The 25,535-nt window shown below is 40.9% G+C and overlaps 1 protein-coding gene across 10 annotated transcripts in view; it reads right to left on the minus strand.

Annotated features, from left to right (window-relative positions):
• TTBK2 (tau tubulin kinase 2) overlaps positions 1-25,535 on the minus strand; it is a 163,891-nt gene that overhangs the window by 83,665 nt on the left and 54,691 nt on the right. For 7 of the 10 annotated variants that reach the window (XM_051822032.2, XM_051822031.2, XM_008269118.4 and 4 more), the window contains one exon: positions 24,854-25,001. In XM_051822032.2, the coding sequence (XP_051677992.1) occupies positions 24,854-25,001 (148 nt within the window). Of the gene's footprint in view, positions 1-17,322; positions 17,435-20,881; positions 20,941-24,853; positions 25,002-25,535 lie in introns of those variants that run through there. The other 3 variants (XM_051822035.2, XM_070054078.1, XM_051822036.2) reach the window with 3 other exon arrangements.

The raw sequence follows: 25,535 nt of genomic DNA on the forward strand, positions 1-25,535 counted from the left end.
AATTATGTATGTTTCTCTGCCCACTTATTTAAGATTCCTTTTTTCTATGGTTTGGGCCAATATATGCCCTGTTAAACTCATAGAACTCTCTGATTACCACTGCCCCTAGTATAAACCTCAAGGCCTGGAAGGATAGATAAAACAGTCTGATACCCTGCTGTGCTTTCTGAAATGCTGTAAACTGCCAAGTTAGTATTGTGACCATTGCCATTTTAAGTCTTCTCAGATTCATGGAGGTATGTCTTTTTTTTTTTTTTAAGATTTTATTTATTTATTTGAGAGGCAGAGTTACAGAGAGAGGGAGAGACAGAGGTCTTCCATCCACTGATTCACTCCCCAAACAGCTGCAATGGCCAGAGCTAGGCAGATCCAAAGCCAAAAGATAGGGGCAGAAACAATAAATAATAATTTAAATATTGGATTCCTTTCATTATCCATTCTTGAAGACTCCACCTTCGTATCATATTTTTAAAATGATTTATTTCTTTGAAAGGCAGAGTGATGGGGGGAGGGGGAGAGAGAGAGAGAGAGAGAGAGAGAGAGAGAGAGAGAGAGAGAGAGAGAGAGAGAGAGAGAGAGAGAAACAGTGCAGTCCTCCATCCACTGGTTCATTTCCCAAACAGCCTCAATAGCCAGGGCTGGTCCAGGTTGAAGACTTGGGCTAGGAGCCTGGCACTCTATCAGGGTCTCCCCACATGGGTGTTAGAAACACAAATACTTGAGCTATCATTTGCTGCCTCACAGGCACACTAGCAGGAAGATGAATCAGAATTAAAGCAGATGAAACATAAAATGACACTCCAATATGGAATCAAAGGACATCCCAAGCAATGGCCAAACCTGCTATGCCACAACACCAGCCCCTCACATAAAATGTAAATGCAGTACCTCTTTTACAAAGAGATTTAAATCATCTAGGGAGAAAAATATTGATTTAATTCCTCTTGGAATGTTCCTTCTATTAATATATAAATAATATTAAAATTCTTCTTTATTTGAAAGGCAGAGTTACAGAGAGAGAAGGAGAGACAGAGAGGGATCTTTCATCTGCTGGTTCACTACCCCAAATGACCACAATAGCTGGGGCTGGGCCAGGCCAAAGCCAGGAACCTGAACTCCATCTAGGTCTCCTACATGGGGCCTAAGCACTTGGGCCATCTTCCACTGCTTTTCTAGATGCATTAGCAGGGAACAGAATCTGAAGTGAAGCAGCAAGCGCATGAACCAGTGCCCATATGAGATGCTAGCATCACAGGCAGGTGGCTTAACCCCCTGTGCCACAGTGCCAGCCCCAGAATGCTCCTTTTAAAATGTTTTAAAAGTGGGGCAGGCCTTTGGCTCAGCAGTTAAAATGTCACTCATATCCACAACCCATATAGGAGTGCCTGTATTCAAGTCTCAGCTTTGCTTAAGATTCTAGTTTCTTGGTAGTCACAGCTTTGGAGGCAGCCAGTGATGGTTCAAGTAGCTGAGTCCCTGCCACTCATGTGGGGGATCTAGATGAGTTCCAGGCTACTGGGCTGTGGCCTGGCCCAGCCCCTACTGTTGGATACACTTGGGGGTTAACCAGTGGATGGAAGACCTCTCTCTGTATCTCTGCCTTTCAAATAAATAAAAATTAAAATTAAAAATAATTTTATAAATTACACCAAAGCACTTTCTCTTGATACTAAACCCATCCTTGTTTAAAGAAAAAAAAATGAATAAATGGTAGAGCCTTTACTGGTAATCAAAACACAAAGTCGGGCAAACTTTCTAGAATTCATCAATACATCTTTATTGCGTTAGGTAAGAATTTATTGAGTTCCTATCTCATACTTTGTGGAACCATATACTGCTGCTCTAATCTTGTATATATATGTATATATGCAATTAATGAAACTACTTGATAAAGTTAGTTCAATTAAAAAGCACAGATTTTTTGGAAGCATGAGAAAACTACCATTTAATTAGAGTAGTAACTCCTCACCACTATTTAGAGCAACTGTTAAAAAACAACTTTCATAATAACTAGCACACACTGAAGTATCACCCCATGAGTACAAGAACATCATCTATTTTGTTCCAGTACCTAGCAGAGTGAAATAATCAATATTTCTGAATGAAAAAATTAACAGAAATCATAATAGCTAATAAAATATGCATGATATGCACATATAATATGTGAGCATTTTATGCCAGGCTCTATATTAAGTGCTTCGAATTCATTTAATTGCCACAACAATGTAAGTATTATTATTTTCTCTCTATTTTTCAGTTACAGAAATAGAGGTTTAGCAAAGTTACTTTGTCCAAAATCATACAGCTGAAAAGTGGTTCAATTCCAGACCTTTTTTTTTGAAAGGCAGAGTTACAGAAAGGCAGAGACACAGCGAGAGAGAGATCTTCCATCCGCTGGTTCACTCTCCAAATGGCCACAACAGCCAGAGCTGGGCCAATCCAAAGCCAGGAGCCAAGAGCTTCATCCAGGTCTCCCATCTGGGTGCAGGGGCCCAAGAATTTGGGCCATCTTTCGCTGCTGCCTTCCCAGGCACATTAGCAGGGAGCTGGATTGGAAAAGGAGCAGCAGGAACTTGAACTGGTACCCCTGTGGGATGCTGGCACTGCAGGCAATGGATTTAACTGCTATGCACAGCACCAGCCCCGAGACTTGCATTCTTAACCATTATGCCAGAAATAACTAAAAAAGATTTTAGGTGCTGGTGCTGTGGCATAGTAGGTTAAGCAGCCATCTGCAGTGCTGGCATCCCATATGGGCACTGGTTCGAGACCCAGCTGCTCCACTTCCAACCCAGCTCTCTGCTATGACCTGGGAAAGCAGTAAAAGATGGCCCACATACTTGGGCCCCTGCACTCACATGGGAAACCCAGAAGAAACTCCTGGCTCCTGGCTTCGGATCGCTGCAGCTCTAGCTGTTGCGGACAACTGGGGAGTGAACCAGTAGATTGAAGACTTCTCTCTTTCAACCTCTCCTTCTCTCTCTAACTCTTTCAAATAAATAAATAAATCTTTAAGAAAAAAAAAGTACAGGACTTATGTACTTCTCCAGTTGCTGCTTGGATATAAAATTTTGGTTACTTTCACCCTTTGAATGCAGGCATCTATAACAACCAGATAATTACACTATGTCTAAAGACTCCAGATACACGTCAAAAGGTTATCAGACTTTTGGGGCATGTGTTTGGTGCAACAGTTAAGACATGCTTAGGATGCCAGCATTCTCTATTGGAGTGCCTGGGTTCTAGTCCCAGGTCTACCTCTGATTCCAGCTTGGGGCTAACACATACTCTGTGAGGAAATAGGTAATGGCACAAGTTCCTGCCACTTATGTGGGAGGCCTGGATTGAGTTCTCTGCTCCTGGCTTTGGCCTGGCACAGACCCAGCTATTGCAGGCATTTAGGGAATAAAATAGCAAATGGAACATCTCTTTCTCTCTGCCTTTCAAATAAAATGAAAATAAATAAAAATAATTTCAAAAAGGTAATCAGGTGTTTATGAACATTTTTACCATATGTATGGATTATTTTTGTCTTTAATCAGTCACATAACAACTGTTCTTTCTCAACATTCATGAAATGTTTATTACAAAGGAGATTTTACAATTGTGTAAGAAATCAGTATTCCTTACTTATAAGCTCTCACTTTCTCTGTCGCCATTAGAATACTCATTCAAAGCTATCTGAATCTGTCACCCAAATTGCAAGTTCTAAGACTATTAGGTAATAAGATAGACATTAGCTTATATGTGTGAGAGAGCTAAAGGAAAACAAAACAAAACCAAAAACATAGACGTTTGTATGACTGAATGAGGAAAGAACCACAGAAAGCAATCCAACATTTACACATCAAAATCCTGCCATGTCTGATAAACTTACAGGTGGATCTCAGGCTTCCCTAAGGATTTATCAGGGGAATCTTCCCAGGCCAGTGCCAAGGGATGCTATTAGGTCCAATTCCTTGGAAGAAATTTCATAAATTCCACTCCAGGAAAGCCTTCTGCCCAGCAATATCCCAGAGGAGGGAAGGGGGAGGAGAAATGGTGGGCCCACACCCATGGTAACTACAGTATGAATGCATACTGAGAGCTTAGTTCTTTGCTGAATTGTCTACCTGATCTCCCAGGTATATTCTCTTCATTAAACCTTGCTAGCCTGCTAACTACTGATCTCTGACTCACATCTGAAATTCTTTTTTCATGGGAAGACAAGAACTTCTGTTCCAGCTATTTTCATTAATAAGACCACCTCCAAAAAAGATTCTTTTGCTTCCACAATTTCCAAGGTTGAATAGATTAACACAGGCTACAAGAGTGGATAAGGTTAAGTTGGTGAATGTGTGGAGCATGATGATGCAAGAAAAGTGAGATAAGGTCTTTTTTTTTTTTTAAGATTTATTTATTTATTTGAAAGGGAGCACTACAGAGAGAAAGGGAGAGACAGAGAGAGAGAGATCAATCTTCCCACTTGCTGGTTTATTCCCCAATGCCCGCAATAACCAGGGCTGGGCCAGGCTGAAGCCATGAGTCAGGAGCTTCATCTGGGTCTCCCATGTGGGTGTAGGGGCCCAAGCCCTTGGGCCATTTTCTTTTTCCCTATTTTTTAAAAAACGATTTATTTATTTATTTGAAATGTAGAGCTCCAGAGAGGCAGAGGCAGAGAGAGGTCTTCCATCTACTGGTTCACTACCCAAATAGGCACAACAGCTGGAGCTGGGCCAAATCAAAATCAGGAACCAGGAGCTTTTTCCAGGTCTCTCATGCAATGCTGAGGCCCAAGTACCTGGGCCATTTTCCACTGCTTTCCCAAGCCATAGCAGAGAGCTGGATCGGAAGTGGAGCAGCCGAATCTTGAATTGGTGGTGGATCATTTTCTGTTGCTTTCCCAGGTGCATTAACAGGGCGCTAGATATGAAGTATAGCAGCCGGGACTAGAACCAGTGCCCATACGGAATGTCAGTGTCACAGGTGGTAACTTAACCTGCTGTGCCACAACCCTGACTCCTTGGTAAAGTGTTGTATCATTATAGTATAATATGATACACAGTGATTAACTTGCTGTCCATTGGGATTGGTTCCAGGATCCCCAGAGAATACCAAAATCCCCAGATTTTTCAGGGAACTTCCAAAAATTCAAGGAAGAGCAGATAATTAGTCTAGCATAGTTTTTTTTTTTTTTTAAAGATTTATATTTATTTATTTGAAAGAGTTACCCAGAGAGAGAAGGAGAGGCAGAGACAGAGAGGTCTTGCTTCCGTTGGTTTGCTCCCCAACTAGCCGCAACAGCTGGAGTGCGCCAGTCTGAAGACAGGAGCCAGGAGCTTCTTCTGGGTCTCCCACGTGGGTGCAGGGGCCCAAGCATTTGGGCCATCCTCTACTGCTTTCCCAGGCCATAGCAGAGAGCTTGATCAGAAGAGGAGCAGCCAGGACTAGAACCGGTGCCCATATGGGATACCGGTATTGTAAGTGGTGGCTTTACCTGCACCAGTTCCTGATGGTTTTTTATAACATGCATTTTCTCTCTCTCTCTCTCTGTGTGTGTGTGTGTGTGTGTTTTATAGAAACTGCAAATGCATGGATTTCAAACACTTTGCAATTTCAGGAAATAAAATCAACACATGGGGCCAGTGTTGTGATGTAGTAGGTTAAGTTGCCACCTATGGCTCGAGCTACTGCAGCCTTGTCTCACCTCACTATACAGCGCTGTTGCAGAGGCTCTCAGCTATTAGAGTCCTGAGTTGTGGGCGCCCACACCCTCATGTAGGTCCACCGTGTTCCTCTAATTTCGGTAGAGTTTCCTCTGGTGTTTTTTCTCTAACTTCCCTGAGACTACACTATCTTTACTTTTTTAAAACTATCCTTTTCTGGGCTAGAGCAGTAAGCTCCCTCCCTACTCCACCATCTTGGAACTGCCTTCTTACATTTCTTCTAGGGCATTTATTTCTATTTATTTTTATTTATTTGAAAGGTAGAGTTACAGAGAGAGGTAGAGACACAGGCCATTTTGGAGAGAGAGGTCTTCTATCCGCTGTTTCACTCCCCAAAAGACCACAGTGAGTGGGGCTGGGCCAGGCTAAAGCCAGGAGCCAGGAGCTTCTTCTGGGTCCTCCAAGTGGGTGCAGGAGCTAAGCACTTGGGCCATCCTTGATGCTTCTCCAAGTGTATTAGCAGAGAGCTGGATAAGAAGTGGAGCAGCTGGGACTTGAACTGGCACCCCCTATGGGATGTTGGTGCTGCAGGCCAGAGCTTTAACCAGCTGTGCCACAGTGCCAGCCCCTATTTCTATTTTTTATAAAAAGATTTATTTATTTATTTGAAAGAGTTACATAGAGAGAAGGAGAGGCAGAGAGAGAGAGAGGTCTTCCATCTGCTGGTTCACTCCCCAGTTAGCCCCTCTGGCTGGAGTTATATCAATCCTAATCCAGGAGCCAGGAGGCTTCTCTGGGTCTCCCATAAGGGTACAGGGGCCCAAGGCATTGGCTCATCTTCTACTGCCTTCCCAGGCCATAGCAGAGATCTGGATAGGAAGTGGAGCAGTCGGGTCTTTAACCGGTGCCCATATGGGATGCTGGAGCTGCAGATGGCGGCTTTACCCACTACGCCACAGCACCAGCCCCCCTCCCCTTCTATTTGTTTATTAATTGTATTTGAGAGACAGACTGACAGACACAGCTTCAATTCACTGGCTCATTCCTCAAATGCTTGGGAACCAGGAACTCAGTGCAGGTCTATCACATAAGTGAAAGTAACACAACTATTTGAGCCACCACCAGCTGCCTCCCAGCGTACATACTGGCAGAAAGCTGTAATCCAGAGCAGAGCTGAGTCTCAAACGTAGGTAACACAGTATGGAATGTTTGCATCCCAACTGATTTGCCACAGATCCTTTGTGTGGTCCTTGGGACAGAGCAGACAAATATTATACCCACTGGGGCTAGTGCTCAGGCACTGGTCTCCATCGAGGAGAAGAACTCAGCTGAGCAGAATATACTTCCCTTCTGATTAAAAAAAGAGAGAGATTTACCACGCCAAACCTGGGTGTGTCACCTTAGGCACACTCTAACCCTAGAGAACTGAACAGAGCTCTCTGGCCACACCCACTACAAGCCTCTAGAGATTCACTGAAAGCAGACAGTCCATTTATCTACAGAGTCATAGTGCAATAATAAAAGCTGCCATGGTCGGGGGTGGGGAGAAAAGAAGAAATCAACGAATATCTCCACAAATGCCGAACAACAAACACAACAATTCAAGAAACAGAATAAGGAAGACAACATGATGCTCCCAAAAGAACATGACACTTCAATAATAGATTATGAAAATGATGAGATAGAAGAAATGGAACTCAAAAATTGATCATAAGATTACACAGAACTAATCAAAAGCAAACGCACAAACTACTGAAATCCTTGCAGGACATGAAAGAAAATCTCTCCCATGAAATTGAAATCCTAAGGACAAATCAAAATGAAATGAAGAATTCAATAGAACAAATAAAAGACACAATGGAGAGTCTTAAAAACAGAATCAGTGAGGCAGAAGAGAGAATATTGGTCTTAGAAGACAACACAGGAAAGTATACAGTCAAAACAAAGACAAGAAGAGGAAATCAGAAATCTAAAGATCACTGTTGGGAATCTATAGGATACTATAAAACACACACACACACACACACACATTCAGGTTCTAGGAGTTCCTGAAGGAATGGAGAGAAAGAAAGGATTAGAAGGCCTTTTTAGTGAAATACTAGCAGAAGACATCCTGGGTTTGGAGAAAGAGACATCCAAGTACAGGAATCACACAGAACTCTCAACAGACCTGACCAGAAAAAATCCTCGCATGATACATTGTAATCAAACTCACCACTGTGAAACATAAAGAGAAGATTCTAAAGTGTGTAAGAGAGAAACACCAGATTACTTTCAGAGGATCTCCAATTAAACTCATCAGACTTCTCATCAGAAACCCTGCAAGCTAGGAGAGAGTGGCAAAATATAGCCCAAGTACTAAGAGGAAAAAAACTGTCATCCCAGAATATTATAACCTAACTACAAAGAGTTGTATGCCAACAAACTGGAAAATCTAGCAGAAAAGGATAAAAAGGATAGATTCCTAGATACATACAACCTACCTAAATTGAACCATGAAGACACAGAAAACCTAAACAGACCCATAACCATGACAGAAATTGAATCAGTAATACAGGCCCTCTCAACAAAGAAAAGCCCAGGACCAGATGGATTCACTGCTGAATTCTACCAGACGTTTAAAGAACTAATTCCAATTCTTCTCAAGCCATTCAAAACAACTGAAAGAGAGGAAATCCCCCCAAATTCTTTCTACAAAGCCAGAATCACCTTAATTCCTAAACCTGACAAAGATGCAGCAGAGAAAGAGGATTACAGACCAATTTCCCTGGTGAACATAGATGCAAAAATCCTCAATAAAATTCTAGCGAGTAGAATCCAACAACACATCAGAAAGATCATCCACTCAGACCAAGTGGGATATCCCTGGTATGCAGGGATAGTTCAATGTTCACAAATCAATCAATGTGATACACTACATTAACAAACTGCAGAAGAAAAACCATACGGTTATCTCAATAGATGGAGAGAAAGCATTTGATAAAATACAACACTCTTTAATGATGAAAACTCAAGCAAATTGGGTATAAAAGGAACATTCCTCAACACAATTAAGGCAATTTATGACAAATTGACAGCCAGCATCATATTGAATGAGGAAAGGTTGGAAGCATTCCCACTGAGATCCAGTACCAGACAGGGATGCCCACTCTCACCATTGCTATTCAATATAGTACTGGAAGTTTTAGCCAGAGCCAAGTGGCAAGAAAAAGAAATCAAAGGGATACAAATTGGGAAGGAAGAAGTCAAACTATCTCTATTTGCAGATGATAAGATTCTTTATTTAGGGTATCCAAAGAACGCCACTTAGAGACTATTGGAGCTCATAGAAGAGTTTGGAAAAGTAGCAGGATATAAAATCAATGCACAAAAATCAACAGCCTTTGTATACACAGGCAATGCCGTGGCTGAGAAAGAACTTCTAAGATCAATCCCACTCACAATAGCTACAAAAAAAAAAAAAAATCCAATACCTTGGAATAAACTTAATCAAGGATGTCAAAGATCTTTACAATGAGAATTACAAAACTTTAAAGAAAGAAATAGAAGAAGATACAAAAAAAAGGAAAAATCTTCCATGTTCATGGATTGGAAGAATTCATATCATCAAAATGTCCACTCTTTCAAAAGCAATTTATAGATTCAATGAGATACCAATCAAAATACCAAAGACATTCTTCTCAGAAATCCGGTCATTTGCAACTAAAGGAGGAATCTGGAAAACATCATACTGAGTGAAACAAGCCTGTCCCAAAGGGACAAATATCATATGTTCTCCCTGATCTGTGACAACTAACTGAGCACCTAAAAGGAAACATGTAAAAGTGAAACTAACACCAGGAGAAGCAATGACTTGATCAGCTCTAATCCTGACTGTCAAGGAACAGCTTACTATTTTATTCTTTTTAATATTTTCTTTTTCTACTTAATACCATTGGCTGAACTTTTTTTTTTTTTTTTTTGACAGGCAGTGGACAGTGAGAGAGAGAGAGATAGAGAGAAAGGTCTTCCTTTGCCATTGGTTCACCCTCCAATGGCCACTGCGGCTGGCGCACCGCGCTGATCCGAAGCCAGGAGCCAGGTGCTTCTCCTGGTCTCCCATGCGGGTGCAGGGCCCAAGAACTTGGGCCATCCTCCACTGCACTCCCAGGCCAGAGCAGAGAGCTGGACTGGAAGAGGGGCAACCGGGACAGAATCCAGCAACCTGACCGGGACTAGAACCCAGTGTACCAGCGCCGCAGACGGAGGATTAGCCTATTGAGCCGTGGTGCTGGCCGAACTCTTTACTTAACACAGAATTATTCTCAGGTGTTTAAATCCAATTGAAAATTGAACCCTGTTAAAACTAAGAGTGGGAATAAGAGAGGGAGGAGATGTACAGTTTGGCACAAGTTCCCTGGGACTTAGCCCTAAGGGTAAAGCTAAAAACTTGCCATGGGACTCCAAATCCCATTAAGTTGGCAAGTACCAATGCCATCTTACTAGTTAAAGTTGTAAGTTTAAGTTCATAACTGATCATAAAGATAGAATTGTTGGCCGGCACCGTGGCTCAATAGGCTAGTCCTCTGCCTGAGGCACAGGCACACCGGGTTCTAGTCCCAGTAGGGGCGCCAGATTCTGTCCTGGTCACTCCGCTTCCTGTCCAGCTCTCTGCTGTGGCCCGGGAATGCAGTAGAGGATGGCCCAAGTCCTTGGGCCCTGCACCTGCATGGGAGATCAGGAGAAGCACCAGGCTCCTGGCTTCAGATCAGCGTGGTGCACCGTCTGCAGCGTGCTGGATACAGCGGCCACTGGGGGGTGAACCAACGGAGAAGGAAGACCTTTCTCTCTGTCTCCCTCTCTGTCCACTCTGTCAAAAAAAAAAAAAAAAAAAAAAGAATTGTTAAAGGGATCACATAAATAAGACCAAGTGTCTACTACTACTAATAGATAGAATTTAAAAGGACAGAACGATCCAACATGGGAAGTGGGCCATGCAACAGAATAACAAATGCCCTAAACATCACTCTGGCCTCAGAATCCGCTCTTAAGGCAATCAAATCTGGCTAAAAAAGCCCATTAGAGCATTTCAGGCATGGAAAGCCAAGACACTGTGGCAAAAAAATGAGCTAAATGAAAGATCTCTGTGAGATTCCAGTGGAAAGAAGGGGCCATCAAAGAAGGAGGTACCTTTCTCTGAAGGGAGGAGAGAACTTCCACTTTGCTTATATCTAAATACTGATGGAGTTTGTGGACTCAAAAGGCTTCCATAGCCTTGGCAGCTCATGACAAGATCCTCAGGTGATCACTGACATCATAAATAAGTGTCCATTGTGGGGCCAGCACTGTGGCACAGTAAATTAATCCTCCGCCTGCAGCGCCGACATCCCATATGGGCGCCAGTTCTAGTCTTGGCTGCCCCTCTTCCAATCCAGCTCTCTGCTATGGCCTGGGAAAGCAGCAGAAGATGGCCCAAGTCCTTGGGCCCTGCAACCACGTCGGAGACCAGCAAGAAGCTCTTGGCTCTTGGCTTTGGATCGGTGCAGCTCCAGCCGTTGCAGCCATTTTGGGGAGTGAATCAATGGAAGGAAGACCTCTCTGTTTCTCCCTCTCACTGTTTGTAACTCTAACTCTCAAATAAAATAAATAAAATCTTTAAAAAAAAGTGTGTCAATTGTTAAATCAACAACAGGAGTCACTGTGCACTTGCTCCCCATGAAGGACCTCTGTCCTAAATGTGTTAAACTATGAGAATTAGCGGTACAACTAGTCTTCAAACGGTACTTCTTTGTGTGTCTGTGTGGGTGGAAACTGTTGAAATCTTAGTATAGAGTTGATCTTCTGTATATAAAGATAATTAAAAATAAATCTTAATAAAGAATGGGAGAATGGGCAGGAAGTGGGATGGTTTGTGGCTATGGGGAGAAGAATTGCCATAATCCAAAAGTTGTACTTATGAAATTTATATTTATTAAATAAAAGCTTTCTATTAAAAAAAGAAATGTAAGATCAAATGGTAGCTTATGACAACCAAGAATAAGCATTAAACAGAAATTCAATATATGCGTTTGCTTAGAAAGTGTTATGGGGGCCGGCGCCGTGTCTCAATAGGCTAATCCTCCACCTGCGGCGCCGGCACCCAGGGTTCTAGTCCCGGTCGGGGAGCTGGATTCTGTCCCGGTTGCCCCTCTTCCAGTCCAGCTCTCTGCTATGGCCCGGGAGAGCAGTGGAGGATGGCCCAAGTCCTTGGGCCCTGCACCCGCATGGGAGACCAGCAGAAGCACCTGGCTCTTGGCTTTGGATCAGCGCGATGCGCCGGACGCAGTGCGCTGGCTGCGGCGGCCATTGGAGGGTGAACCAATGGCAAAAGGAAGACCTTTCTCTCTGTCTCTCTCTCCCTCACTGTCCACTCTGCCTGCCAAAAAAAGAGAAAGTGTTATGCGGATAAATGTCTGGGCTAGCAACTAAAATGTCATTTTGGACGCCCACATCCCAGACCAGAGTACCTGGATTCAATACCCAGCTTTGCTCTTGATTCCAGATCTCTCCTAACATGTAGCCTGAAAGGCAGTGGTGCTGGGTCCATGTGGAAGACCTAGATTAGGTTTCTGGCTTCCAGCTTCTGCCTGTCCCATATCAGAATGCTGATTAGAGTCCCAGCTCCTCTACTTCTGTTCCATCTGGGAAGGCAGTAAAAGATGGTGCAAGTACTTGTGGAAGATCAGGATGAAGTTTCTGGCTCCTGATTTCAGCCTGGCCCAGCCCTAGCTATTGCAGGCATTTGGGGAGTAAATCAGCAGATGGAAGATCTCTCTCTGTCTCTGTCTCTCTCTCTCTTCCACTCTCCCTTAAAATAAATCTTTTTTAAAACATCAGGATAGAATAAAACTAGTTTCAGACATGCATAATAGGTTTTACATAAATATCTCCCACACACACCTTTACACAAGAAGCTATTAGAGTGGTGCTTCACTGAAATGCGAATAAATGACAAAGAGACAAGAGATTCAACAAGCCATACAACAGAAGAATAAAAGAACTCCCTGGGAACATGTTCAGGGTGCCCTTAGGTGATAATCATGAGCATACAAAAAATTTAATCTGGTGAAAGCAGACTAAGAGGGTCCAGAAGAGATTTCCCCAAAAAGATGAAATTGAAGTAAATCCAAAACATCTGTACATCTTCAGAGAAATTTTAAACTGTAAAGAGCACAAGATTGAATCAGTGGCAGTACATAAAAGCTTTAAAAAGTAATTTTTAAAAATTAACGTGGGGAAAGACAACAAAGCAGGAAGCAAAGAGTAATCAGTTCACTACATGGCTCAGCTGTGAATAATATTAATTCAATTGAAACAATGTAGGGGCTGACATGATGGCACGGCAGGTCAAGCTGCCACTTTCAAAGCCAGCATGGAAGATAGAAGATATGTCTATCCTTCTCTCGCTCTCTGTCACTCTGCCTTTCAAATAATTTTTTTAAAAAAATTATAAATATTAATCAAACTAAAGTCAGATATATCCACACCATGAAGACAGAAGGATGGGAAGAATATAAACGTATAAGGAGGAGGAGAGCAAAAGCATCTTCCTCCCTTGTGGAAAGTTGGTATATGACCCCTAAATTTTCTTTTAATTTCAAGAAATAGCAGTTTAGCATATTATTTAAAAAAACAGACCTAAAACAACCTGTTACTAGAATTGAAAAGGCTTCTGCTTGGGGCTGGCATTGTGATGCAATGGTGGAAGACATACTAGAGTGCACGTTCAAGTTCTAGCTGCTCTGCTTCTGAACCAGCTTCCTGTTAATGCACCTGGGAAGGCAGAGAATGACAACCCTGTACTTGGGCCCCTGCCACCCACACAGGTGACCCAGATAAAGTTTCTGCTTGTAGCTTTGGCCAGGCTCACCTGGCTGTTGCACCCATCTGCAGACTGAACCAGCAGACAGAAACTCACTCACTGGCTCTCCCCTGCCCCCTACCACCTCACAGGTCTGTCCTTCAAATAAATGATTTTTTTTAAAAAAATTATTTATTTCAAAGGCAGAGTTACAAAAAGAGAGGGAGAGAATCTTTCATTTGCTGGTTAACTCCCCAGATGGCCACACAGCCTGGGCTGGGCCAGGACAAAAGCAGGAGCCAGGAGCTTCACCAGGTCTCCCACATGGGCCTTCTTCTGCTGCTTTCCCAGGTACATTAGCAGACAGCTGGATAGGAAGTGGAGCAGCTGGGACTTCATCCAGCACTCATATGGGATGTCAGCACTGCAGACAGCAGCTTAACCTGCTGCACCATAGCAGCAGCCCCAATATGTGCCCAATACACGTCCTTTTCAGCATAAAGCTTTCCAGATTTATTTCAAGTTGTTCTGTACATCAATAATTAGTTTTTATTTTTTTAAAGGTTTATTTATTTACTTGAAAGAATGACTGACACAGAGAGAGGGAAAGAAAAAGAGAGCTCTTCCATCTGCTGGTTCACTCCCCAAATAGCCACAACAGCCAGGACTGCGCCAGGCTGAAGCCTAGAGCCAGGAATTCTAGCCAGATCTCCCACACAGGTGGCAGAGGCCCAAGCACTTGCACCTTTATCCACAGGCTTCTCAGGTGCATTATCAGGAAGTTGGATTAGAAGCAGAGCAGCCAGGACTGGCACTGGCACTCAGATATGGGATGCCAGCATAACAAGTGGCAGCTTAACTTGCTGTACCAGTATGCCAGCCTCTCACTTTTATTGTTGAGTTGTATTCCATTGTACGGACACCACAGTTTATTTATCCATTCACTCTCTGGCAGTTGAGAATAAAACTGACAAATATTCAAGTATATTTTTTCATAAATATGAATTTTTATATCTACAGGGCAAACACCTTGGAGTGGGACTGCAAGATCTTAAGTAAGTCCAAATTTAAGAAGTGGTTAAATCAAAGAGTATCTCAAAAGTTTCATGATAAAAAAAAAAAAAAAACAGAATTAAAAGGCTAATTTTGATGTAAAAATTTTAAAATGTATGCATACAAGGGGTTTTCAAAGAGTTCACAGATTTTGAGAGGCTGACACTGTGGCTCAACAGGTTAAAGCTACAGCCTGCAGCTTCAGCATCCCATATGGGCGCTGGTTCAAGTCAGCCACTCCACCTCCAGTCCAGCTCCCTGCTAATGCACCTGGGAAAGCAGCAGAAGATGGCCCAAGTACTTGGGCCCCTGCACCCACATGGGAGACTAAGAGGAAGCTCTTGGCTCCTGGCTTTGGTTTGGTACAGTCCCGGTCATTGTGTCCATTTTGGGAGTGAACCAGCATATGGAAGATCTCTCTCTGTAACTCTGCCTCTCAAATAAATAAATCTTAAAAAAAAAATTCCCTCTCTCTCTCTCGCTCTGTAACTTTGCCTTTCAAGTAAATAAAATAAGGAAGACATATAGGAGAGATATTCTATCTGCTGGTTCACTACTGGGTTACACCTAGCCTGGAATTCTCTCCAGGTTCCCAAAGGGTGGCAGGGGCCCAAGAATCTGGGACATCTTCCACCGCTTTCCCATGCACATTAGCAAGCAGCTGGATTTGCAGACAGCTTTTTAATCTGCTACACCACAAAGCTGGCCCTTATTTTCATTATTATATTAAATCTGTAGATCCATTTGTGGAGAATCAAAATTTTTAACTATAGTGAATCTTCCAATCCATGGATATCTTATGTCTCTCCATTTATTTAAACCTTCTTTTATTTATTTAATTAGGATTTTACAATTTTTAGCATAGAGATCCTAAACACATTTTGTTTCATTCATACCTAATACTTTAATTTTTAGAAGCCACTGTAATATTTTAACTCAGTTTTTAATTGTTCATTGCCAGTATAAACAGGATAGCTTTTCATGGTTTTATGTTATTATTTTTTTTAAAGATTTATTTATTTATTTGAAAGTCAGAGTTACACAGAGAGAGGAGAGGCACAGAAAGAGAGAGAGAGAGAGAGAGAGAGAGAGAGAGAGAGGGGTCTTCCATCCTCTGGTTCACTCCCCAATTGGCTGCAACGGCCAGAGCTGCGCCGATCCAAAGCCAGGAGCCAGGAGCCTCCTCCGGGTCTCCCAAGTGGGTGCAGGGGCCCAAGGACCCGGGCCATCCTCCATTGCCTTCCCAGGCCACAGCAGAGAGATGGATCAGAAGTGGAGCAGCCGGGTCTTGAACCAGTGCCTATATGGGATGCCGGCGCTCCAAGCCAGGGCGTCAACCCACTGCACCACAGCACCAGCCCCTCATGGTTTTATATTATTTACAAAATTCCTTTATTGTAGGAATTTGAATTTGTGGATTCCTTAGGATTTTCTACATAGATTGTCATGTGATCTCCATTTTATCTTTTCCTTTTCGATATAAATGTCATTATTTCTTGGCATACTTTTGCTGTATCATTCATTCTCTTCTTGTTCTGAGTCCCTGATGATAAATACTAGACTTTTCCCCATTGTCTCATAGGTCTGAGAAGCTCTGTTTATTTTTTAAATGTTTTCTTTTTGTTGTTTAAATTAGATTCCTATTAATCTGTTGACAAATTCACTGACTCTTTCACCTCCTGTGTATTCCTGCTATTGAAACCATCCACTGTGTTTTTAATTTTCATTATATTTCACAGTTCTAAAAATTCCATTTATCCATTTATTCTTCTTTATATCTTCTATTTCTCTGCTAAGACTTTCTATCTTCCCATTCATTCCTAGAACATAGTCATAATAGCTGATTTAAAGTCTTTTTGCAATGATTTTGTATGATCCTGGCATTGTTATCTATTTCCTATCTCTTTCTATGTGATTTCAGATTTTTCTGGTTTTTTTTTTTTAAAGCCAAGTGATTCCAGATTGTATTCCAGACATTTTGAATATTATGAGATTCCATGTTTTAATTAAATCCTACTGAGAATACTGGTATATTTGTTTCAGCCAGTAGATGAAACAGCTGAGTTCAGGCTTTAAATTCTGAAAAGCATTCTGTGGGTTGTAGTTCTAACATCAGTTCAGTTTTCAATTTTGTAGTCATGCTGAATGTGTTCCATAAATGCCCACGCAGTGTCAGTCTTGGATGTGGGCAATGATCTATTCCATAACTCAATTCTCAATGTCTGTGAATGCAGTTTAGGATTAGACACATACATTGCCCAGTTTGGAAGTCAACTCAGAAGTCCACAAGCAACTTTAAATGGTGAGTTTCCTAAGTTCAAGCCTCTTCTGTGCAATCTTTCAGCTCTCCTTTCCAGCCTTCCAGCAGAAAGCCAAGGCTTTATTGACACCACTCTGCAGGGTAATTTCCAAGACCATGCTGTATCAGGGCCACCCAAAGAAGGGCAAAGAGAGATGAAAGTAATGGGGATTTGTCCCACTCTCTTCGAATCATAGCTCTTCTAGTCTGAGAGGAAGGGTCTTTTTCCTCTGAGTTTTAGTTTTTACTTGCCCCTGCTGAAGCCACTGCAGCTTTTCCCAAGGCCTGGGTGCAAGAGAATGAAGAAAAGGAAAAACAGAAGAACAAAAGAGAAAGAGGTGGGATTTTTCACATTTCTCTGAGTATTGAGAGACCCCCTTCCTGCTCCTTGAGTCAGATTTAGAGAACTTCTGGTGCTTCTCTGTCCATGTTAATCCTCACTTCCAAGTTTCAGGATACATTAAATTCAGGCTGGGCATACTGGAAGTAAAAAATGGTAAACTCACCGCTGGTTCAGTGGTACTTTGAATTCTGGTCTTCTTCCCCAATCTGCCTCCTACTATTTACTGTTCAGAGTCCTCAAATAGCCACTCCAAGCATTCTGTCCAGGTTTTATAGCTGCATTCAGTGGGAGAGACAGGGTGAAGTATGCTTACTTCATCTTATCTGGAACCAGAACCTGGCCTAATGTTTTTTCATAACAAATTTTGTAGAATTGATCATTTAAACTAGTTGTATAACTTTGATTTTAATAAATTGAAAATGAATAAATACCATAATAATCTGATTGAAGAAAAAACAAGTTGGTAGGATTACATTTTAAGGCATATATATCTTTTGGTATGTTGTATGCTTATGAAAATAGTGAAGTTCTTTTATTTTACTTCTTTGAATTTTGTTTTACATATAGATCCCGATAAATACAAAAACTATTATGGACTTTTAAAAAGATGGGAAGATAGCAAGAGTTACCCAAAGAGTGAGACAGAGGAAGCAGTTTGTAGAGGAGAGGCTACAAACGTAAAGAAACTGAAAAACATTCTGGATGAACAGCACATCAAGCGTTAGCCCAACAGTTTTGAGAGAAAAGGCAGGAGAAACAAGGGGATCAGTTCGGATTTACATGCCACGTCAAGGTGAGGTAGACTTCATGTAAGAAAGGGAAGCCCTTGAATTATTTTAGCAAGGACTGAGGAGTAACACATATGACCTGTATTTAAAGGATCACTCCTGATGCAGAACATTAAGGCTGAAAGAAAATGAATCTTACTGAGAGAACTCATGGGTTGCATCAATTTGCACAACTGTATATATACTATGATTCCGTATGGTGTTTGGGGAGAGGGTAAGGAAGATTCTACACACACACACACACACACACACACATATATTACATGGTTTGAAATCATTATATATGTTTTCATTTCTATATATACACAGATACATAGATATGATTACAATGTGCATAAAACGTTTCTGGAAAAAACATAAGAAACCAGTAACAATAAGTGCGGAGCTGAAAAAACAAACTTTGATTTTTTATTTTATTCTTCTGTTGTGTTTGATCTTTTAAAATATCTATACTCTTAAGAAGGTTTGTAAATGAGGGGAAGCCTTATGTGTGAACTGCATATTAGATATATATGATATTAAAACAAATCAAAGTATGAATGAGCCTTTCGAGAACACCATTCCTATCACATAGTGAGCATTCAAACACTACTACAGATCTGCATTTCAATAAGTGATTTACCAAGTATTTATAAAGTCTGCAGTACAAAACAACTTTTGATTAAATTATGCTACACTGCACTGTTTTTAAGCACGAAAATTTAAAGAGAAGAATGGATGTTGAAGACATTTTCAAATATCATTACAGTTCATTTTCACTATGAAAGAAATACTTGCATTATTCTTTTAAATTTCTTAAACACTAAAGGGTATAATAAAGAAAAAAGAAAAGACCATCTCTTTCCCCAATTCCTCTACTATCAATTCCCTCAAGGGCTCCTAGAGTTATGTTTGATTCTAGACTTTCTTTATACTTATAGAGCATTAAAAAATGCATGTGAGTATGTGTGTATGGAGAGACACACACACACACACACACACACACACACCATATTCCATTACAAGGAAATGTATCTCCTTCAAATAATCTAGACTCATCTGTTTCCTATGTGACATTCTTCTAACCCTGTATAGAGTAATGACTAGACAAATCCTCAGATGGCTGCAATGGCTGGGACTGCGCTGATCCGAAGCCAGGAGCCGGGACCTTCTTCTGGGTCTCTCACGTGGGTGCAGGGCCCCAAGGACTTGGGCCATCTTCTGCTTTCCCAGGCCATAGCAGAGAGCTGGATCAGAAGAGGAGCAGCCAGGACTAGAACCGGTGCCCATATGGGATGCCGGCGCTTCAGATCAGGGCTTTAACCTGCTACGCCACAGTTCCAGCCCCTGAAATAATCCTTTAATTACCTTCTCATCCAAAGGGATATATATATATACAGAGGGCATCAGTTTTACTCAAGATGGTGCTTTGAAAGAGTACAAGATGATGCTGATCATTCACAGCATGAAGGAGGGAGCTACAATGGGACAGAAAGGCTAGACAACTTTCTAGTCACTTATTGACTTAAGTAGTAATTTTTAAATACAACAAATGTAATTAGATTTAACAGATTATAAAAAGATCACACATAAGAATTACTGAAATATTAGATCTACAGAATATTTTAAAAGAGAAACATTTTGTGACATTTAAGTATATTTAAATATCAACTGGGAACAAGAAAGCATTGTACAACTTTCAAAATCTTAAGACAACTTCTTTTAATTAAAAGATATACTAAGTATAAAAGCAGTAATTTTACAATATTCTCAATATCCAAAACACTAGATCTACTGATACATGAAAAGGTAAAAAGGTCAAAACAAACATTTAAACCAAATAGAAATAAATGTCTGGAAGATCCAAGTGATCATCTTCCATTACAATGAAGAGCTGAGTCTCTATATAATATGCTCTTGAGAGTCTACCTAGTCATCCAAAGGTATTCACAGCCCTCTTTAACATACACTTCAGAACCTTAATCTTTCTTTTTCTTACTTCAAAAAATATTAACAGTGAGATTTATGAAGAAAACAGAAAAAGAGCTGTTATTCCTATCCTCCCACTTTCATTTAAAAATGTATACTATCACTAAACATAAAACTACTCTATGATATTATTTTGTCACTTAGTATAATATAAAGTCGTTAAACATAAATAATTGCTGCCTTTATGAAGCTCGTAATTTAAAAGAACATACAAATTTATTAAAAAGTAAACTACAAAAGTTGAAAAGAAGAAACAAGGCAAAATATAGTGCTTATTAAGACCTATTGAGGGGCCAGCATGGTGGTATAGAGGGTAAAGCCACCGCCTACAATGCTGGCATTCCACATGGGCAGTGGCAATTCAAGTCCCGGCTGTTCCACTTCCCATGATCAGTTCCCTGCTAAGGTCTGGGAAAAGCAGAGGAAGATGTCCCTAATACTTGGGCCCTTGCCTTTGAGGCCACTTGGGGAGTAAACCACATAGAAGACCTCTCTTTCTGTCTCTCCCTCTCTCTGTTAACTCTTTCAAATAAATAAATCTTTAAAAAAAAAAAAAAAAAAGACCTATTGAGAAAAATGTGTTAGCTCAATAGCAAATAGTGCCCTACTGGTCATACTGTGGTCTCAATTATGGCCTAATAGAAGGAACAGGGCTCTGTGGAGAAACAGGGCTGCAGATTCCAACTATGGCACAAAGAAAGTTTAAGGAAAACCTGAAACACCTTACTGTGTCAGAAAACAGGGTAACATAAAAAGAATATTAGTGCTACAACACATGGGATAATCAAATGAAATTTTAGGTTCCAGGCTTCAATCTGGCCAGCCCTGTCTGTTGCAGGCAATTAGGGAGTTACCCAGGGAATGGAAGATCTCTGGGTCTGGGTGTGTGTGTGTGTGTGTGTGTGTGTCTGTCTGTCTGTCTGTCACTATGCCTTTCAAATTACTGTAAAGATAAATACATAATACCTTTTTAAAAAGTGTATACACCCAACATCAGAGCTTCTCACCACATGAGGCAATTTGAACTGCAAGGAGAAACAAATGAATACCCTATTATAGTTGGAAGATTCAAAACCCTCTTATCAGAAATGGAAAGATCCAGCAAGCATAAAATCAGTAAGGGTACACCTCAACCCAACATCACTATCAATCAACTGTAAATAAATGGATAACTGGTATTTATAGACTACTTCATCCAACAGTAGAATACATATTCTTCTTGAGCTCTAATAAAATATCCATCAAGATAAACCACATTCTGAGCCATAAAACAGACCTTAATAAGAATAGAAATCTTGGGGCTGGCACTGGGGTGTAGTGGGTAAAGCCACTGCCTGCAGGGTTGGCATCCCATATGGGCACTGGTTTGAGACCCGGCTGCTCCACTTACAATCCAGCTCTCTGCTGTGGTCTAGGAAAGCAGTATAAGATGGCCCAAGTCCTTGGGCCCCTGCACCCACATGGGAGACCAAGAGGAAGCTCCTGGCTCCTGGCTTCGGATCTGCACAGCTCTTGCCATCGCGGCCATTTGGGGAGTGACTAGCGGATGGAAAACATCTCTCTCTCTCTCTCTGCCTCTCCTTCTCTATGTGTAACTATTTCAAATAAATAAATAAATCTTTTTAAAAAAGAATAGAAATCTTACAATATCTGCTTACCAACAGTAACATAATTAAACTAGAGATCATAGAAAGATAACTGAAAAATCCTAAAGTTCATGAAGATTGAACAACACACTTTTAAATAGCACATAGGTAAAAGAAATCTTCATAAGAAATTTTTAAATAGTTTGCACTACATGAAAATAAAAACACAACTTACCAAAATTCATAGGATGTGAAAACAGTGCTTGGAAGAAAATTTATACTTCTGAATGCATATGTTAGAAAAGAAGAAAAGATCACTTCTTGGCCTTTTGGCAAAGATCAAGTGTAGAAAAGAAGAGGGATCTAAAATCAGTTATCTAATCTTTCATATTACAAAACTAGAGGGGCTAGTACTGTGGCATAGTGGGCTGAGCCTCCACCTGTGGCAGTGGCATCCCATATGGGCACCAATTCTAGTCCTGGTGGCTCCTTTTCCAATCCAGCTTTCTGCTATGGCCTGGGAAAGCAGTGGAAGATAGTCCAAGTCTTTGGGCCCCTCCACCTGTGTGGGAGACCTAGAGGAAGCTCCTGGCTCCTGGCTTCGGATCGGCTCAGCTCCAGCCATTACAGTCATCTGGGGAGTGAACCAGCCCTCTCTCTCTCTGTAACTCTACCTCTCAAATAAATAATATCTTGAAAAAAAAAAAACTAGAAAATAAATCCAAAGAAAGCAAAAGAAAGGAAATAATTAAAATTAGCACAAATGATTAAAACTGAAAGCAGCAGGGGAAAAAAATTCAATGAAACATAAGTTCTGGCTTCAGTCTGGCCCAGCCTCAGCTGTTGTGGGCATTTGAGGAATGAATCAGCAGATGAGAGATTTCTCTCTGTCTGTCTCTCTGGTTCCTGAATATATAAATACATATTCAGAGAGCTTCTGGCTCCTGGCTTCAGATCAGTCCAGCTCGAGCCATTGCAGCCATTTGGGGAATGAAGAACTCTCTGTCTTTCCTTCTTTCTTTCTACCTCCCAAATAAATAAATAAAATCTTTAAAAAAAAAAAAAAAAAGACACCACTTGGGACACCTGCAACCCATATCAAAGTGCCTGGGTTCAAGTCCCAGCTACACTGATGATTCCAGTTTCCTGCTAATGCAGACCCTGGGAGGCAGCAAGTGATAGCTCAGCTCAAGTAACTGGGTCACTACCAACTACATTTCCTATATGGAAAACTTGGATTGGGTTCCTGGTTCCTAGCCTTGCCTGAATCAGCCACAGCTCTAGCTGGCACTGGGAAAATAAACCAGTAGATGCTTGTGTGCTCACTCTCTCTCTATCTCTCTCTCTCTCTCCCTCTTCTCCCTCCCCCACCCCCCTGAAATAAAATAAATTTTTAAAAATTAAAAAAAAAAAGGAATGTTGGACACTACTGCTGTGGTGGATGTAGTGGGTTAAGCTGCCACTGGCAACATCAGCATCCCATATGGGTACTGGTTCAAGTCCTGGCTATACTACTTCCAGTCCAGCTCCCTGCTAATGTGTCTGGGAAAGCAACAGAGGATGACCAATGCCACCCATGTGGGAAACACGGATGAAGCTCCTGGATCCTGGCTTCAGCCTGACCCAGCCCAGACCGTTGTGGCCATTTGGGGAGTGAACCAGTAAATGGAAAATCTCTCTCACTGTCTCTCCTTCTCTCTCTCTGTAACTCTGCCTTTCAAGCAAAAAATAAATCTTAAAACAAACAAACAAACAAAAAAAAAAAAACTGAACATTAAACATCATTTAAAAGCCAACCAATCCTGTAAAAGGCTAACCTCTGGTTATATACCTTTTCCTTACATGTTTAGCATTCTCATAGGAGTCATTATGCCAAGAGAAGGCATAAGCAGCTTAGCACCATAAAAATCTAGACAATGGAGGGTCTAGATTGCGAAGCATCCTCAACATGTGCTCGCTTTGGCAGCACATACATCAAAGCATCCTCAACAAAAAGGCATAATTATATAGGAGGAGAAAGTAAAGTGCTGCCTCAATGGAGCATCCAGAGTTTTCCAATTCATTCAGAAAAGGTACTACGCTGATCTTCTAGCTCTATCACTAAGAATCCCGCATGAACATGGCCCAAACAGAAGGGTAACTTCTGACAGTGCTGCAGAGCTGCATCCTGCCCCGTCTGAACATCATCTCAGGGCCACACAGTAGAAAGACAAGTGAAGCGGCCCTGTTCAGGTCAAGCTGATGCAGACATACCCTTTACGAGCTTGGGAAAGAGTAGAACTCTGTGCAATCCCAAGAAGTGGTTACTCCCACTACACCTATTTCTGACCTCTATATCAATAAGTGAGACACAACACATCAGTGAGCAGAAACAACTCAAGAAAAAGGGGGAAAGGAAGAAAAGATGAGGAAAGGTCATGGTTTCTGTCTTCCTTCTACAATCATGTGTTTTTCTAGTTGTGACAATGGTGCTGATCTATGTGCTATCTCCTTGACTTACCATGTGACAAGAAAGCCAGGTTTAGGGTAAAAAACAACTGTTAAACAGATTGGTAATTTTATTAACATCATGCTCCAATCAAATAAACAAACTGATAAACTTGGATAACTGGAAAGCTTAGGGTGAGGATAATGATCATCCCTATTTAATTTTTATTTGGATCAAATATCAGGGTACATCAATAAACTGAGAATGCAAAAGTGAACACAAACTAGCAATGTATTCTGGGTTTTACAAGGCTGGATTTGATGTCAGAAAAAAAATTTTTTTTTTCATAAATGTATGGTAAAAAAAAAAATAGGGACGCAAGTAGTAAAGTGGATCTCAAATATAACAAAATGGCCAGAATGAGTTTCTCTCTGAAACCAAAGTTATTAAGAACAACACATAATGAATAATATTATTTTTAACCCATCCTACAATGCAATCTGAAGGCAGCTTCCTTAATATGGTTAAAGCATGACAGCCTCCAAAAACATAGGAAGAAACAATTCAGAGGTAGTTAAGATTGATTATTTAAAAACAAACCCCCCCCCAAAATGGGTAAATTCTACCATGGCTGACTTAGAACAACAATTTCTAAAGCAGCAGAATCTTCTGCTAATTCACTCTTCTTTCATCCTTACTCACCATGAAAACGATTCCCCAAAGTACAATTATTCTTAACTATCATACATGTCCAGCAGTACTAATAGTGATAAAATTTCCTAGAGGAAAAGGCTCAGCATATTTATCCCTGGCTGACACCAGAGCATTCAGTTAATAGAGAATGTAACTGATGTTCAGAAACATAATAAATTATATATCATTATGAGACAAAGTATAAACTGCGTATTGTACAAAGCAGCTTACCTTGTAGTTTTTTCAAAACAGCAACCTCCATTTTCAGAACTTGTTTTGGTTGTTGAGCTGATTCCACCTTCAGTGCAACATTTTCCCTGGTAAGCATATCCAGAGCATCGTAAATTTCTCCAAAACCACCACCCCCAATCTTTCTCAGCTGTACAGAAAAAAAGACACACATGCTTAAAATTACTAGAAAAATTCTAATTGGAAACCAATTCATCTCTTATATTTAGAAAATTATAATTTTATTAGTCCTATTTTATGATAGAAAAATTTCAATATTGTTAAATGAACTATATATGTGCCTAGAAGAACATGTATTGTATGGAAATAACATCAAAAGCTTTCTTTACAAGTTTGCTCACAAAAACCAATGAAATGTCAACTACAAACAATTTTAAAGTTTGTTCTACAGCCATTATCAAAAATGTCACAAAAAATATGGTATCTCAAAGAATTACTTCCCACAAACACCATTCAACACAGGATGTATTATTTTAATTCTAAGGCAATTATCTGCAGATTTTTTTTATTTCTCTTCTTGAATTTATTTGAGAGGCAGAGAAACACAGAAACATAGAGATAAAGAGAGAGATCTGGGGCTGGCACCATGGCTCACTTGGCTAATCCTCCACCTGCAGCGCCAGCATCCCATATGGGCACCAGGTTCTAGTCCCAGTTGCTCCTC

Source organism: Oryctolagus cuniculus, chromosome 12 (assembly GCF_964237555.1).
Source record: "Oryctolagus cuniculus chromosome 12, mOryCun1.1, whole genome shotgun sequence".
Classification (NCBI taxonomy): Eukaryota; Metazoa; Chordata; class Mammalia; order Lagomorpha; family Leporidae; genus Oryctolagus; species Oryctolagus cuniculus.